A 14,597-nucleotide genomic window follows, 5' to 3' on the forward strand; every position below is an offset into this window, starting at 1 on the left:
ACTGATGCCTTGACTCATTTGTATGTCTCTGTATTTTTAAACTTTTTATCTTTCATTACCAAATGACTGCTTTCTGATACCCAGGCCTAGGCTTAAATACTGGCATAGATGGAGAGAACAGTTGCCACTCAACTCAGAGATGGAGTAGACACCCAAAGAATTGCAGTTCTTAAGCCTTAGGAGAAGCGGGAGAAATGGGCCAGGTGCCGTGGCTCACGCCTGTAATCCCAGCACTTTGGGAGGCCGAGGTGGGCGAATCAAGACCAGCCTGGCCAACATGGTGAAACCTCGTCTCTAATGAAAATACAAAATTAGCCGGGCATGGTGGAGGGCGCCTGTAATCCCAGCTACTCTGGAGACTGAGTTGTGAGAATCACATGAACCCGGGAGGTGGAGGTTGCAGTGAGCCAAGATCACGCCATTGCACTCCAGCCTGGGCAAAAAGAGTGAAACTCCGTCTCAAAAAAAAAAAAAAAAGAAGATTGCTACATGCATGGAGTGGGGAAAATTGTGGTAGAAAAAAGGTAAACTTGGTTTGGAGAATAAACATTTATTAAGCATTTTCACTTGACCAGCTCTAAGCTAGGAAGATTACATATAGTGTGTCTTTAATATTTAATATGTACAGCCATTATTATGTATGTTGTAAACATCTGTCAGAAGTTATAATTCCAAAAGTAAACTCTAAGCAACAGCTTTTTCAAAGTATATTTTTCATGTAGCACATTTCATTAGCTCATGAAAAAGGTTATTTCTCCAAAATGTATAAAAATGTAAAATGAACAATGGCCGTTCATCAGAAACAGCAAGTGACAATAAGCTCTCCAAGGAGCACTTCTTTCCAACACTCGACTTCTGGAGGTTGAAATTCAAGGTGCTTAGGACAGCCAAGTTGGTAGGCATTGGCCAATGTCTTGGGAAATTTGACTTTTTGCAACCGGATTATAAAACAAGGCTTTCCTTTTGATTTGCTTAATCTGCCATTTTACTCAATGTTATGGCTTTGCCATTTCTTCTTCTTCCGTTTAAATGAATTTCTTTTAAATCGCTTCTGGTTGCTGTTGCCCAGATGACAGGTGTAGAGTTGATTTTGTATTTTTTTTTGTTTTGAGACAGACTCGCTGTGTCACCCAGGCTGGAGTGCAGTGGAGCAATCTCAGCTCACTGCAACCTCTGCCTCCTGGGTTCAAGCGATTCTTCTGCCTCAGCCTCCTGAGTAGCTGGGATTATAGGCGCCTGCCACCACGCCCATGTAGGCCAGGCTGGTCTCAAACTCTTGGTCTCAAGTGGGCCGCCCACCTCGGCCTCCCACAGTGTTGGGATTACAGGCGTGAGCCACTCTACCCAGCCAAAAATTCTTTTCTGAACAGAGACTAATGTCAGTAGATGTAAGACAAACCACAAATGGTGGGAAAATGAGGAAAAAAAGTGCTCCCAAATATCTGTTTTTAGTTCGCGTCACTTGCTGATATTTACTAATTGTTAATTCTTTTCCTCTTTTTTTTTTTAGTGGCCACGGATGTCTTTAATTCCAAAAACCTGGCCGTTCAGGCACAAAAGAAGATCTTGGGTAAAATGGTGTCCAAATCCATTGCCACCACCTTAATAGACGACACGAGTAGTGAGGTGCTGGATGAGCTCTACAGAGTGACCAGGGAGTACACCCAAAGCAAGAAGGAGGCAGAGAAGATCATCAAGAACCTCATCAAGACAGTCATCAAGCTGGCCATTCTTTATAGGAATAATCAGTTTAATCAAGATGAGCTAGCATTGATGGAGAAATTTAAGAAGAAAGTTCATCAACTTGCTATGACCGTGGTCAGTTTCCATCAGGTGGATTATACCTTTGACCGGAATGTGTTATCCAGGCTGTTAAATGAATGCAGAGAGATGCTGCACCAAATCATTCAGCGTCACCTCACTGCCAAGTCACATGGACGGGTTAATAATGTCTTTGATCATTTTTCAGATTGTGAATTTTTGGCTGCCTTGTATAATCCTTTTGGGAATTTTAAACCCCACTTACAAAAACTATGTGATGGTATCAACAAAATGTTGGATGAAGAAAACATATGAGCACATGAGTTAAGATTGTGACTGATCATGATTTATTTGAAGATGGAGCACTGCTGATTTATGAAGGAAAAAAGAAGAATTTTCTAAAGATTACACATATTTCAGAAAGACTTTGCCGAAATCAATTGTCAGACGTAATGATTTATTTGAAGGCTTGTTTTATTTGAAGAAAAGCATATTGCCAAAAATTCTGGTTAAAAGCTTCCTAACGGGTAACAGACCATGGGAGGGATATGTGGTTGGGTAATGCAAATGCAGTTATACAAAGAAAAATACAGATGTCTCCAGAACTGAGGACTTTTTAATAGGGCATTTGTTGTGTTGGTGGCACATTGGATATTTCTAACATGTACAAACCTATGTATTTTGATTTACTTTCATTTATTGCTATGTGTATGTACTTTTCTTAAAATGCGAAGAACTTTCTCTTGCTATCATTGCTCTTTTTGAAACAATTCAGTTTTCATGTCTACAGCTGACTGTTTTGTTAAAGATTGAGTCATTGACATTCAGGATTTAAGTCTGATGTAGTCAACCCTTGGGGAAAAAAAAACGGCTTATCTGAAATCAGTAGTGTGGAAATGAACTATATTAGCTATTATGAATAATGTCCAATATAAGAATATGCTTCTGGAATTGAGTTCTTTTAAGTACCAATGATACTTAAATTTTTCAGAAATGTAATGGTGTGTCATTGCCTTGAAATGCTTGCTTAGGGCTTCTTTTATGTTATCTTAAAATGTGCTGGTGAATTTTCCATTTTTTACATCCATTTCACATGTAAGAGACAAAAAAATCTAGGTCTTGATATTGAGATAATAAAAAGTAAGTAGCATTAAGAAAGGCAACAATCTTCATTTTTACAGATGAACTCACTGAAACAATTTAGGGGAATGAGGGGCAAAAGTGGAGAAATGATATTGCTAAAGAACATGAGCATAAAAATGAGTGCATTTCAGTGTTTAAGAAGGTTTGATAAAGAATGTCACTTTTTTATTTAACTGATAAGATTTTTGTTATTTTTTACTTTGATGAGTAAACAAAAAAAATTTGCATTTCAAGCAGTTTGTGTGGTATTTCTATATAATTTTCTGTGTGTAAATAATAAAGTGGGCATTTGTTTATTTTGTAAAAAAGAATGAAAATCTGCTGGCCAGCTATGTCCTCTAGGAAATGAAATGACAGACCCAGCCACCAGCAATAAATATTTCCATTGTCACTGTGTCTATGTTTTTTTTTTGAGTCTCGCTCTGTCATCTAGGCTAGAATGCAGTGGCACGATTTTGGCTCACTGCAACCTCTGCCTCCCGGGTTCAAGCGATTCTCCTGCCTCTGCCTCCCAAGTAGATGGGATTACAGGCATGCACCACCACACCCGGCTAATTTTTGTATTTTTAGTCCAGATGGGGTTTCACCATGTTGCCCAGGCTGGTCTTGAACTCCTGACCACAAGTGATCTGCCTGCCTCGGCCTCCCAAAGTGTTGGGATTACAGGTGTGAGCCACTGTGTCTATGATTTAGTGTACTCTCTTGCCTTAAATTTGCCTGCCTCCCAGAGTATTGACATTAAAATAATAGTTTACCAGGAAAGGTTCCACAACTAAAAATTCCAGAAGTTGAGATCTCTAACCCATTTCAGCCTAGAGAGGGTGGTCAGTTTCTCTGACACCCTCATTTGCTTGGCTAAGACAAGCAGCAAAGGTGTAGAGTTTCTTCCTGTTTGATACTAAATCCTGACACTGAGATTTGAACTGAAAGTATGATTCTCACTTCTAGAGCCAGTAGGTGATCAGTATATGCTGTAACAATAACATAGTGACTACAGAAATGACCCTTCTAGCTTCATAACTTGCTAAGTGGCTTATAAATGGAATTCAGCAGCCTTCCTTGACCAGCTGTTTTCCTCACATGTGAACGCTGAGAATGTGATGGGGGGTGTGAGCTACTGACTGGATGTGTTCTGTTCTTCAGATCTCACAAAGCAGAGGTATGGGAAACGAAGGCCCTGGGCAGTCGGTGGATGCTTCTTGCTCATCTCTAGCTATAGACAGGATCAACCAGAGAGAGAAAACGTATGGAGGGGGAAATCTGGGTCTCTCTGGAGACACTGGATCATAGAGTTGTGCCAGCAGGCTAGCAATCAAATATGCATGGGATGGGGGGAGCAATGCTTCATCTCCCACAGAGGGAAGGCAGTGAGGAGCAGACTGAAGGAGGGAATCTTGTTTGCTACCATTTCTCAGCATTTTCTGGAGGGGACTCATCTCCTTAACAGTGCTGTGCCTCAAAAGCATGCCTTGGACGGATCAGGTCCAAAGTCGTGATTAGCAAGTTCATTTCTAATACAATAGGACTCCCCTCGAGCATTTAGGGTGGCAAGGAGCGTGGGAGCTGGGAAGAATCCCCATGTGCTTAGGGTAGATAAATCTGAGCCAAGTTAATACTAATTTGGGGGTCCTATGAACCTTTTTATGAAATAGTATCTGTTCACATTTTGAAAAAAAAAATTGTGTTGTAATTGATTTTATTTTGTGCTGGTGGCTTCTCTGCAAAAATTATGAGTGGATGTGATAAGTGGATGATAATACTAATGGACAACTAACACAGAGTAGTTTGTATTATGTGCCAGGCACATTAACTCATTTAATTCCTTCCACAGTCCTCACCATTTTATACATAAGGAAACTAGGGGAAGAGAAGTTAAGGAATTTCCTGAGGTCACATGTGCCTGAGGTGTCCCAGCCGGAATAGGTATAAAATCTTATTTTCACTTAAAGCTGATACGGCTAAAGGCAATGCTAGGAACATCTTTGGCTCAGAGAAGCGTGGACAGTATGCTGCTGAAATGGTTCCTCATATAGTGACATTTTAGGCAGTACCTAAGTCAGCACAGGTCTGGCCTGTTCTCCAAAGATCTGTGTGGATTTTGTACAAAGACATTTTTCAGAGTTTTCCACATGATTGTTACTTTGGGGGCATCTTGTGGCTCAGTTTTCTGTCTCGTGGAACTTCACTTCTGGGTGCTCACAATGACTGAACATTGACTTCTGAGGTGCAGTGAGCTCCTCCCCCACAGCGGTCCCCAGCAGTGGCGGGTTCAGAGGACGACAAGGCACTAGATGTGCATTCATGAAGAGAAGCAAGGAAGCAGCAGTTCAGTACCGTGCTCCCTAGAGTAGGCACGGCATCAGTTTCAAACTTCAGCATTATTTTCCAGATTTGGAGGCTCAAAATATTTGAGCAAGTAAGTTAAAAAAAATTAGTCTTTTTCTGATTATTAGGCCTTTCATGTATAACTCAAAATTAGTTTGAGAGTAAAGCATGGGGTGGGTGCGGTGGTTTACGCTTGTAAGCCCAGAACTTTGGGAGGCCGAGGTGGGAGGATCACTTGAGATCAGGAGTTCTAGACCAGCCTGGCCAACGTGGTGAAACCCCACTGCTACTAAAAATACACAAAATTAGCCAGATGTGGCAGGCACCTGTAATCCCAGCTACTTGGGAGGCTAAGGCAGGAGAATCGCTGGAACCTGGGAGGCAGAGGTTGCAGTGAGCTGAGATCGTACCACTGCACTGCAGCCTGGGCAACAAGAGTGAAACTACGTCTCAAAAAAAAAAAAAAAAAAAAAAAAGCGTGAGTTAAGAACTTCAATCGTACAGAAATCCTGCTTTTTTAACTCATATAGCAGTATCCCATTCACAATTATCTGGAAAGTTCTTTTCCTCCCACCATGTGAATACACACACACAGACACACACACAATTTTTAAGCCCCCAAAGGCTTAAAATAGTACTTTTTGTGGTCTGTACCGCTCAGTTGGATTTTTACTAAGAATTTTAATTTATCCTTGAGATACTTGATGAGCGTATATAAGCAGTTGCAATTTAGCATACAAAACCTGACAAATGGTAAATAAAAGAATATGTTTATCCAAATGATGAAATATTTGTAGTAAAAAGTGCTATTCAATTGCCAGGAAATTAAAATACTCCAGTAAAATGAACTAAATTAGCATGTTAATAGGAATGATAATATTTAAAAGTTTTAGTCGATCTTGCATTTCCACACTTGCATTATCTAAATTAGTTGAACTTTTCAGTCTTTTACTTGATATACTGCATTCTTGAGCATTAGGCTTCTAGGTGATTTGTTAAACTCATAGCAGGTTTTAGTACACAGTGCTGTTTATGACATAAAATTTTATCCTACCTCTGAAATAACTGTACTTTCTGTGATTCAGATAAAGACTTTATAGAAACTCCCTAATGAAAATATTGAAGCATTAACCAGAAAATGAATCAACTTTTTGTTTCCAAAATGATACAACAGGAAAATCTTTAACTACTTATAATCCCATATAATCATCATCACCACGAAGCATTGAAAATCTGTTTTCTCTTTTACTAAGTGTCCTCACGGTCACTTATGTATACCCAAAGCCAGAAAGATATTTTTATCTTAGGGAAATTCCAGAAATGGAAACATTTTTGTGTAATATTGATTCATTTCTGTCTCACCAAAGATGTGTTTTCCACTTAGCAAAGAACATCAGCCCCACGTTATAGGGAACAAGCCAGTCCCAAATCGTACCATCTGCTGAGCACGAGAAAGGATATGGACAAGTCAGCCAGCATTCACAATTAAGAGAAAAACATCCGTGCTTTGGAAAATGTTCTTCAAGGATAGAGAATTGTGCTCTATGTCCACCAAATTTCCATGAGATCTTTGTAAGATTAGACAGCCAGTGGATAAGGCCCCTTAACTTTCTTCATGGATGGCTGAGGAAATTCTCCCCCTTCCCTGACATCAGCTGCATAACTGTATTTCTGCCTCGTGGAGATAAAGTAGCTGATCAGGCGCTTGGGGTTTGTTCTTAATGCGAGAAAGACGATTTGATTTTTAAAAGTTTTGATTTGTAGAATAACGTAAGACAATATGTTTCTTTCTACTTTGGTTTTTCCATTCGAAAGCTTACAGATGAATTCATTCATTTAAAACTGCCAGGCCGAGTAATCCCAACACTTTGGGAGACTGAGGTGGGTGGATCACCTGAGATCAGGAGTTCAAGACCAGCCTGACCAACATGGTGAAACCGCATCTCTACTAAAAATACAAAATTAGCCAGGTGCAGTGCCACATGCCTGTAATCCCAGCTACTTGGGAGGCTGAGGCAGGAGAACCACTTGAACCCAGGAGGCGGAGGTTGCAGTGAGCCAAGATCGCACCACTGCACTCCAGCCCGGGCAACAAGAGTGAGACTTCGTCTCAAAAAAAAAAAAGAAACTCCATCTCAAAATAAATAAATAAATAAATTTTTAAAAACCTGCCTGATGTGAAGTTGAAACACAAGACATGGAAATAAAAACTCAGAGTATAAATATCTATATTGTTAACCATTATCTGGGATAATTGATGATTTATAAGAAGCTCAGTTTTCACCTTCCTAGAAATGGACTTTTATTAGGCCAGCAAGAGTGACCACTTAGCCATTTAAATGACTTGTCAGCATCTTTTGCTGCTCTCTTCTAAGACCACTGGTTTTCACTAAAGGATAAATACCTGCTAAGCAAATTATAAAATATTATAAGACATTTAATCTCCTGGAAGAGGACTTGCTGGTAATTAGATCAAAGTTCCAGCATTATTGCTGTTTTCGAATCATATGGACTTGGTGTTCTCATGACTGAGGAGTCACATTTTTAGCTTGCTAAAATACTCACTGGAGAACATGGTGAAATCCACGAGTGGAAACGTTCCATGGTATTTTCAAACGCCATGTGTCAGGAATTTGGCATGCCTTCCTCCGGGAGAGGCACTGGCGTGTGGCCAGATGGAACCCAGCAGGGTACAGAGGGCATTTGTGGGAGCAGTCAGGAAACCAGGACGTCCAGCTTCTGCCTGCCGGGGAGCTCGCTCATGTTGTCTCTGAAATTTGCATAAAAACAATTACCTCATATTCTTATTTTAAAGATAAAAATTTTCAAACATGGAAGGCTCTGAGGCCTCCTGAAGGCTATTCCTATGTGAGGTATTGTTTACGGGTAGCCTTTCACTATTTCCAAATCAGCGACGAAAAGAAGCCTGAGTCTAAAATAAATGAAGCAACAGACTTCAGCAGCGTGAGAGAATTTTCTTCAATTCTAGTCTCCCTAAAAAAAAAAAAAATCAGTTTTTGCTTTCAATTTAGGAAAATTGTTTTTGGTTGCAATGTTGAAAGTAATGATTTCTAGCAGCTACTTATGTATAATCTCTTAACCAATTAAATTCTGAATCTCTTAAATCATTTGATTATTCATGCTGGTTTTAGTTATCCACCGCTGTATTACAGGCCACCCCAAAATTTAGTGATTTAAAACAACAACCATTTTGTTCCCGCTCATAATTCTGTGGGTTGAATGGGCTCACCTGGGCAGTTCTCTGATTTGGGGTCTCTCGTGTGATTGTGGTCAGATCATGGCTGGGACTGGAGTCTTACAAAGATTTGGCTGGGACACCTGGATGACTGGGTCTCTCCTCTCCCCATGGTCTCTACTTACTACTTACTAAGAGCACCCCAAATTGCAAGAGCAGAAGTTTCCAGGCATTCTTAAGGCTGATGCCCAGAACAGGCACAGTATCATTTCTGCCTCATTCTACTGGTTAAATCAAATCACAGGCTGTATTGGGGTCCCCAAGATACCCTCAGGTTTGATGATTCTCTAGAAGAACTCAGAGATCTCAGAAAAGCTATTATACTCATAGTCATGGTTTATTACAGCAAAAGGATACAGATTAAAATCGGCAAAGGAAGAAGGTGCATAGGGCAGAGGCCAGGAGAGACCAAGGTGCAAGCTTCCAGCTGTCTTCGACCAGTAGAATTTTATAGACATCGGCTGGGCGCAGTGGCTCACGCTTGTAATCCCAGCACTTTGGGAGGCCGAGGCGGGCGGATCATGAGGTCAGCAGATCGAGACCACGGTGAAACCCTGTCTCTACTAAAAAATACAAAAAAAAATTAGCCGGGCGTGGTGGCGGGCGCCTGTAGTCCCAGCTACTTGGAGAGGCTGAGGCAGGAGAATGGCGTGAACCCAGGAGGCGGAGCTCGCTGTGAGCCGAGATTGCGCCACTGCACTCTAGCCTGGGCGACAGAGCGAGACTCTGTCTCAAAAAAAAAAAAAGAATTTTATAGACAGCACAAAATTTTCCTAGCAATGATGTGTGACAACATGTACAAAATATTGCCAACCAGGGAAGCTCACCCCAGCCTTGGAGTCCAGGGTTGTTAATGAGGCATGGAGCACTCACATGACTAACCTTAGTTACTCAGGCTCCAGCCCCTCCAGAAGTCAAACTGAAACAGGATGGCCCAGAGCTCCAGGTGAATATCATAAATCACATTGTTAGCATAAATCACATTGTTAGCATAAACAATGTGTCATGGCTCAAGCCCTAGGTATACAAAGGCACTCTTATCAAGCACTATATTCCAAGGGCTTAGAGACTATCTCCCAAGATCTAGTGAAGGGCCAGTCCTTTCTTTGGAATTTGCAGGGTTCGAACTTCCCAGTCTTGCTGAGTTAATCCTTTACTGCACACAGGCTCAACCTGGGTTTAGTACAGGAGGAACTACACAAGGGCGTGAATTCTGGGATGCATGGCTCTTTGAGGCCATCTTCGGAGACTAGATACCATATGATTGTTTGCCACCATCTCGGCTCCAGCAAAGACAGAATACTTGGGGAGTCTGGAGTTCTTCACATAATAGTTTGTTTTTAATTGGAAACAAATAAATAAAGGTGGACTAACCTGAATGTAGTTAATAACCTGTCCACGTGAACATGTGAGTCCTGACAAGTCAATCTATGTAATTCAAGAAATGATGATTGAACAGCTACTATGTGTCTAATGCCAGGCTGTACCCTGGAACTATGCAGTAACACCTTGTTCTTTACTGACTGGTGGAGACACTTACAATGCACAGGTAACTTAATACCAAACGGGGCTTCCCACGATGCAGATGAACCTAAGAAAGGCTTTCTTAGCCCAGCATAGGCTTTCTAATGTAACAATTTTCAAACTGTTTTGAGCTTTAAACTGATATTTTAAAAGCAATAAGCTCAAAGTAGTGACCGATTTCTTTTTCAAAATCGGTGGCAAGTATGTGTGTTGGGGGTGGGTGGGGGAGGTGGTATATATGAGACAGTATAAATAAAAGAAAAAATGGGCCTGGGCCCAGTGGCTCACACCTGTAATCCCAGCACTTTGGGAAGTGGGCGGGTCACTTGAGCCCAGGAGTTTAAGACCAGCCTAGGCAACATGGCCAAACCCTGTCTCTACTCAAAATACAAAAATTAGCTGGGCATGGTGACATGCACCTGTAGTCCCAGCTACTCTGGAGGCGGAAGTGGGAGGATAGCTTGGATGGCTTGAGCCTGGGAGGTGGAGGTTGCTGTTAGCCAAGATCTTGCCACTGTACTCCAGGCTGGGCCACAGAGCGCAGCACCTGTCTCAAAAAAAAAAAAAAAAAGTTCACAAGTTATTTTTTTTTTTTCAAAATAATAATGGTTATAAAAAGCCCCTGGCAAAATGTAGATTATAAATTCTACTGAATGGAAGAATGTAAAATAATATTTTAATCACTTTTTTTGGTTTGTTTTGTTAAAAAACAGGGTTCTGCTCTGTTGCCCAGGCTAGGGTGCAGTGGTGTGATCATAGCTCACTGCAGCCTCAGCCTCCTGGGCTCAAATGATCCTCCTGCCTCGGCCTCCTAGGACGTTAGGCACTTGCCACCACACCCAATTAATTTTTAATCAACATTTAAGTAACATCTTATTTAACATTCTGATTCTTGGGATTATCTGAGTAATAGCAACAGGGGAGGTGCTTTTAACATTTTAAAATCATTTATCTAGAAATTAGATTGCAGCCTGATTTGTGAAGCTGCATAAACTCTGACTTCATATCCTTGTGCCCAGTAAAGCATATATGTGTCCCCTTGTGTCCAGAATTGGTGGGTTCTTGGTCTCACTGACTTCAGGAATGAAGCTGCAGACCCTCGCGGTGAGTGTTACAGCTCTTAAGGTGGCGCATCTGGAGTTTTTCGTTCCTTCTGATGTTCGGATGTGTCCAGAGTTTCTTCCTTCTGGTGGGTTCGTGGTCTCGCTGGCTCAGGAGCGAAGTTGCAGACCTTCGTGGTGAGTGTTACAGTTCTTAAGGCGGCGCGTCTGGAGTTGTTCGTTCCTCCCCGTGGGCTCATGGTCTCCCTGGCTTCAGGTGTGAGGCTGCAGACCTTCGCGGTGAGTGTTACAGCTCATAAAAGCAGTGTATCCTATTCCTTTAAAAGCCAGGGTAAATTTCTATCTACCCAGTCAAGGCATATTCTACTTATGTGGATCTTCAACCCATATCTGCTTCTCAAACAGTTTGCAAGAAATAATGAGATCTATCCTTACTCTACAATCCCAAATAGATTCTTTGGCAGCAGTGACTCTCCAAAACCTCCTAGACCTCCTCACTGCTGAGAAAGGAGGACTCTGCACCTTCTTAGGGGAAGAGTGTTGTTTTTACACTAACCAGTTGGGGATAGTACAAGATGCCGCCCAGCATTTACAGGAAAAGGCTTCTGAAAACAGACAATGCCTTTCAAATTCTTATACCAACCTCTGGAGTTGGGCAACATGGCTTCTCCCCTTTCTAGGTCCCGTGGCAGCCATCTTGCTGTTACTCGCCTTTGGGCCCTGTATTTTTAACCTTCTTGTCAAATTTGTTTCCTCTAGAATAGAGGCCATCAAGCTACAGATGGTCTTACAAATGGAACCCCAAATGAGTTCAACTAACAACTTCTACTGAGGACCCCTGGACTGACCCGCTGGCACTTCCCCTGGCCTAGAGAGTTCCCCTCTGAAAGACACTACAACTGCAGGGCCCCTTCTTTGCCCCTATCCAGCAGGAAGTAGCTAGAGCAGTCATCCGCCAAATTCCCAACAGCAGTTGGGGTGTCCTGTTTAGAGGGGGGATTGAGAGGTGACAGCGTGCTGGCAGTCCTCACAGCCCTCGCTCGCTCTCGGCGCCTCCACTGCCTGGGCTCCCACTTTGGCGGCACTTGAGGAGCCCTTCAGCCCACCGCTGCACTATGGGAGCCCTTTTCTGGGCTGGCCAAGACTGGAGCCGGCTCCCTCAGCTTGCAGGGAGGTGTAGAGGGAGAGGCGCGAGCTAGAAATGGGGCTGCACATGGCACTTGAGGGCCAGCTGGAGTTCCGGGTGGGCATGGGCTTGGCAGGCCCCGCACTTCGAGCAGCCAGCCAGCCCTGTCGGCCCCGGGCAATGAGGGGCTTAGCACCTGGGCCAGCAGCTGCAGAGGGGGTACTGGGTCCCCCAGCAGTGCCAGCCCACTGGCGCTGCGCTCGATTTCTCGCCAGGCTTTAGCTGCCTTCCCACAGGGCAGGGCTGGGGACCTGCAGCCTGCCATGCCTGAGCCTCCCACCCCCTCCATGGGCTCCTGTGCAGCCCGAGCCTCCCTGACGAGCGCCGCCCCCTGCTCCATGGTGCCTAGTCCCATTGACCACCCAAGGGCTGAGGAGTGCGGGTGCATGGCGCGGGACTGGCAGGCAGCTCCACCTGCAGCCTTGGTGCAGGATCCACTGGGTGAAGCCAGCTGGGCTCCTGAGTCTGGTGGGGATGTGGAGAACCTTTATGTCTAGCTCAGGGATTGTAAATTCACCAATCAGCACCCTGTGTCTAGCTCAGGGTTTGTGAATACATCAATTGACACTCTGTATCTAGCTAATCTAGTGGGGACATGGAGAACCTTTATGTCCAGCTCATTGATTGTAAATACACCAATCAGCACCCTATGTCTAGCTCAGAGTTTGTGAATGCACCAATCCACACTCTGTATCTGGCTACTCTGGTGGGGCCTTGGAGAACCTTTGTGTCTAGCTCAGGGATTGTAAATACACCAATCGGCGCTCTATATCTAGCTCAAGGGTTGTAAACACACCAGTCAGCACCCTGTGTCTAGCTCAGGGTTTGTGAATGCACCAATCGTCACTCTGTATCTAGCTACTCTGGTGGGGACGTGGAGAACCTTTGTGTCTAGCTTAGGGATTGTAAATGCACCAATCAGCGCCATGTCAAAACAGACCACTCGGCTCTACCAATCAGCAGGACGTGGATGGGGCCAGATAAGAGAATAAAAGCAGGCTGCCCGAGCCAGCAGTGGCAACCCGCTCGGGTCCCCTTCCACACTGTGGAAGATTTGTTCTTTCACTCTTTGCAGTAAATCTTGCTACTGCTCACTCTTTGGGTCCACACTGCTTTTATGAGCTGTAACACTCACCGCGAAGGTCTGCCGCTTCACTCCTGAAGCCAGCGAGACCACGAACCCACCAGAAGGAAGAAACTCCGAACACATCCGAACATCAGAAGGAACAAACTCCAGGTGCGCCACCTTAAGAGTTGTAACACTCACCGCGAGGGTCCGTGGCTTCATTCTTGAAGTCAGTGAGACAAAGAACCCACCAATTCCGGACACACCCTGACCCATCAGGCCAGGACATGGAAGTACATGGTTGAAGAGGTTCAGTTTGTGACCAGCTGTGCCATCGACCCAGATCTCAGTGGGTACTGCTCACCGTTTGGTTATTTGGTTCTGTCTATTGGCTTGTCCCTATAACTACCCTGAGCTCCCTGAGTCTTGGAGAAGAAACGTTAACAAAACAATCCGCCCTCTTGCTGGCAAATGATTGGCGATCAAGCCAAGGAACACATCCCTGAGGACAAGGCGCAGTGTGGGGTTGAGGCTGTGGCTTTCCCTGGGGCTCCAGACAAGACAAGGATCTTTTTCTTTTCACCCCCTTACTTTCAGCGAGTTGGAGTGCAAGGTCCTTTTTTGAATGAATTACAAGACTTTCTAACGCTTGCTAATTCATGAAAGAATTTTACAAAAATATAGGCTTTTGTAGTTTCAGTTTTAGATTTAAAAATTGTAGTCTCTTGACTAAACTGTGTAATTTCAACCAAGAACAATAATATAAACATGGCTGATTGCTTAAAAACCTACTCTATGTTCAGAATCAGTTTGGCTTTTATTAGCAGGTCGAGAAAGATGTCTACTCTATTCTGCCTTCAAGTAGCCTTTGCCACACTCCCCTCCCGCAGGCTCTAAAAGAAACAATCCCACCAACAGGACGTTGGCTCCCCACTCCTTTCAGCTTAAGGAAAGGGAAAGCTACTGGCTTGATAAGAGACTCTGACTTCCTGGTTACCGTCAGCAAGAATTGAGTTTGGAATTCAAGACAAACTAAGCTTTTCAGTCTTTTTCCAAAGGTAATTTCAATACATCTGTTTCCCCTAATAGCTCATGTTTAATTCCTCTGTTTAGTTCCCATAAATCTTCCCATTCATATATAAAGACTCCTATTATAGATAAAGAGCCTTAAGTTCTATGTTGATGTGGTTCTTGTCACATAAATCATTGCAAGCCCAAGGAACAAGAGATCAACCAGAGTGTCTAAGATGCATGGTTTGGTTGCTCCTTTCCCTT

General features: G+C 43.3%; 1 protein-coding gene across 6 annotated transcripts in view; it reads left to right on the forward strand.

The window, feature by feature from the left end:
* The window catches only part of TNFAIP8 (TNF alpha induced protein 8), a 124,412-nt gene extending 121,112 nt beyond the window's left edge, over positions 1-3,300 (forward strand). For 3 of the 6 annotated variants that reach the window (XM_012505555.2, XM_012505556.2, XM_004087431.2), the window contains exon 3: positions 1,511-2,911. In XM_012505555.2, the coding sequence (XP_012361009.1) occupies positions 1,576-2,076 (501 nt within the window). In that variant the 5' untranslated portion in view covers positions 1,511-1,575 and the 3' untranslated portion in view covers positions 2,077-2,911. Of the gene's footprint in view, positions 1-1,510 lie in introns of all 6 variants that reach the window. The other 3 variants (XM_003259872.2, XM_003259873.4, XM_003259871.3) reach the window with 3 other exon arrangements.
* The last annotated feature ends 11,297 nt before the right edge of the window (positions 3,301-14,597 follow it).

Source organism: Nomascus leucogenys, chromosome 2 (genome assembly GCF_006542625.1).
Source record: "Nomascus leucogenys isolate Asia chromosome 2, Asia_NLE_v1, whole genome shotgun sequence".
In the NCBI taxonomy this organism is placed as follows: Eukaryota; Metazoa; Chordata; class Mammalia; order Primates; family Hylobatidae; genus Nomascus; species Nomascus leucogenys.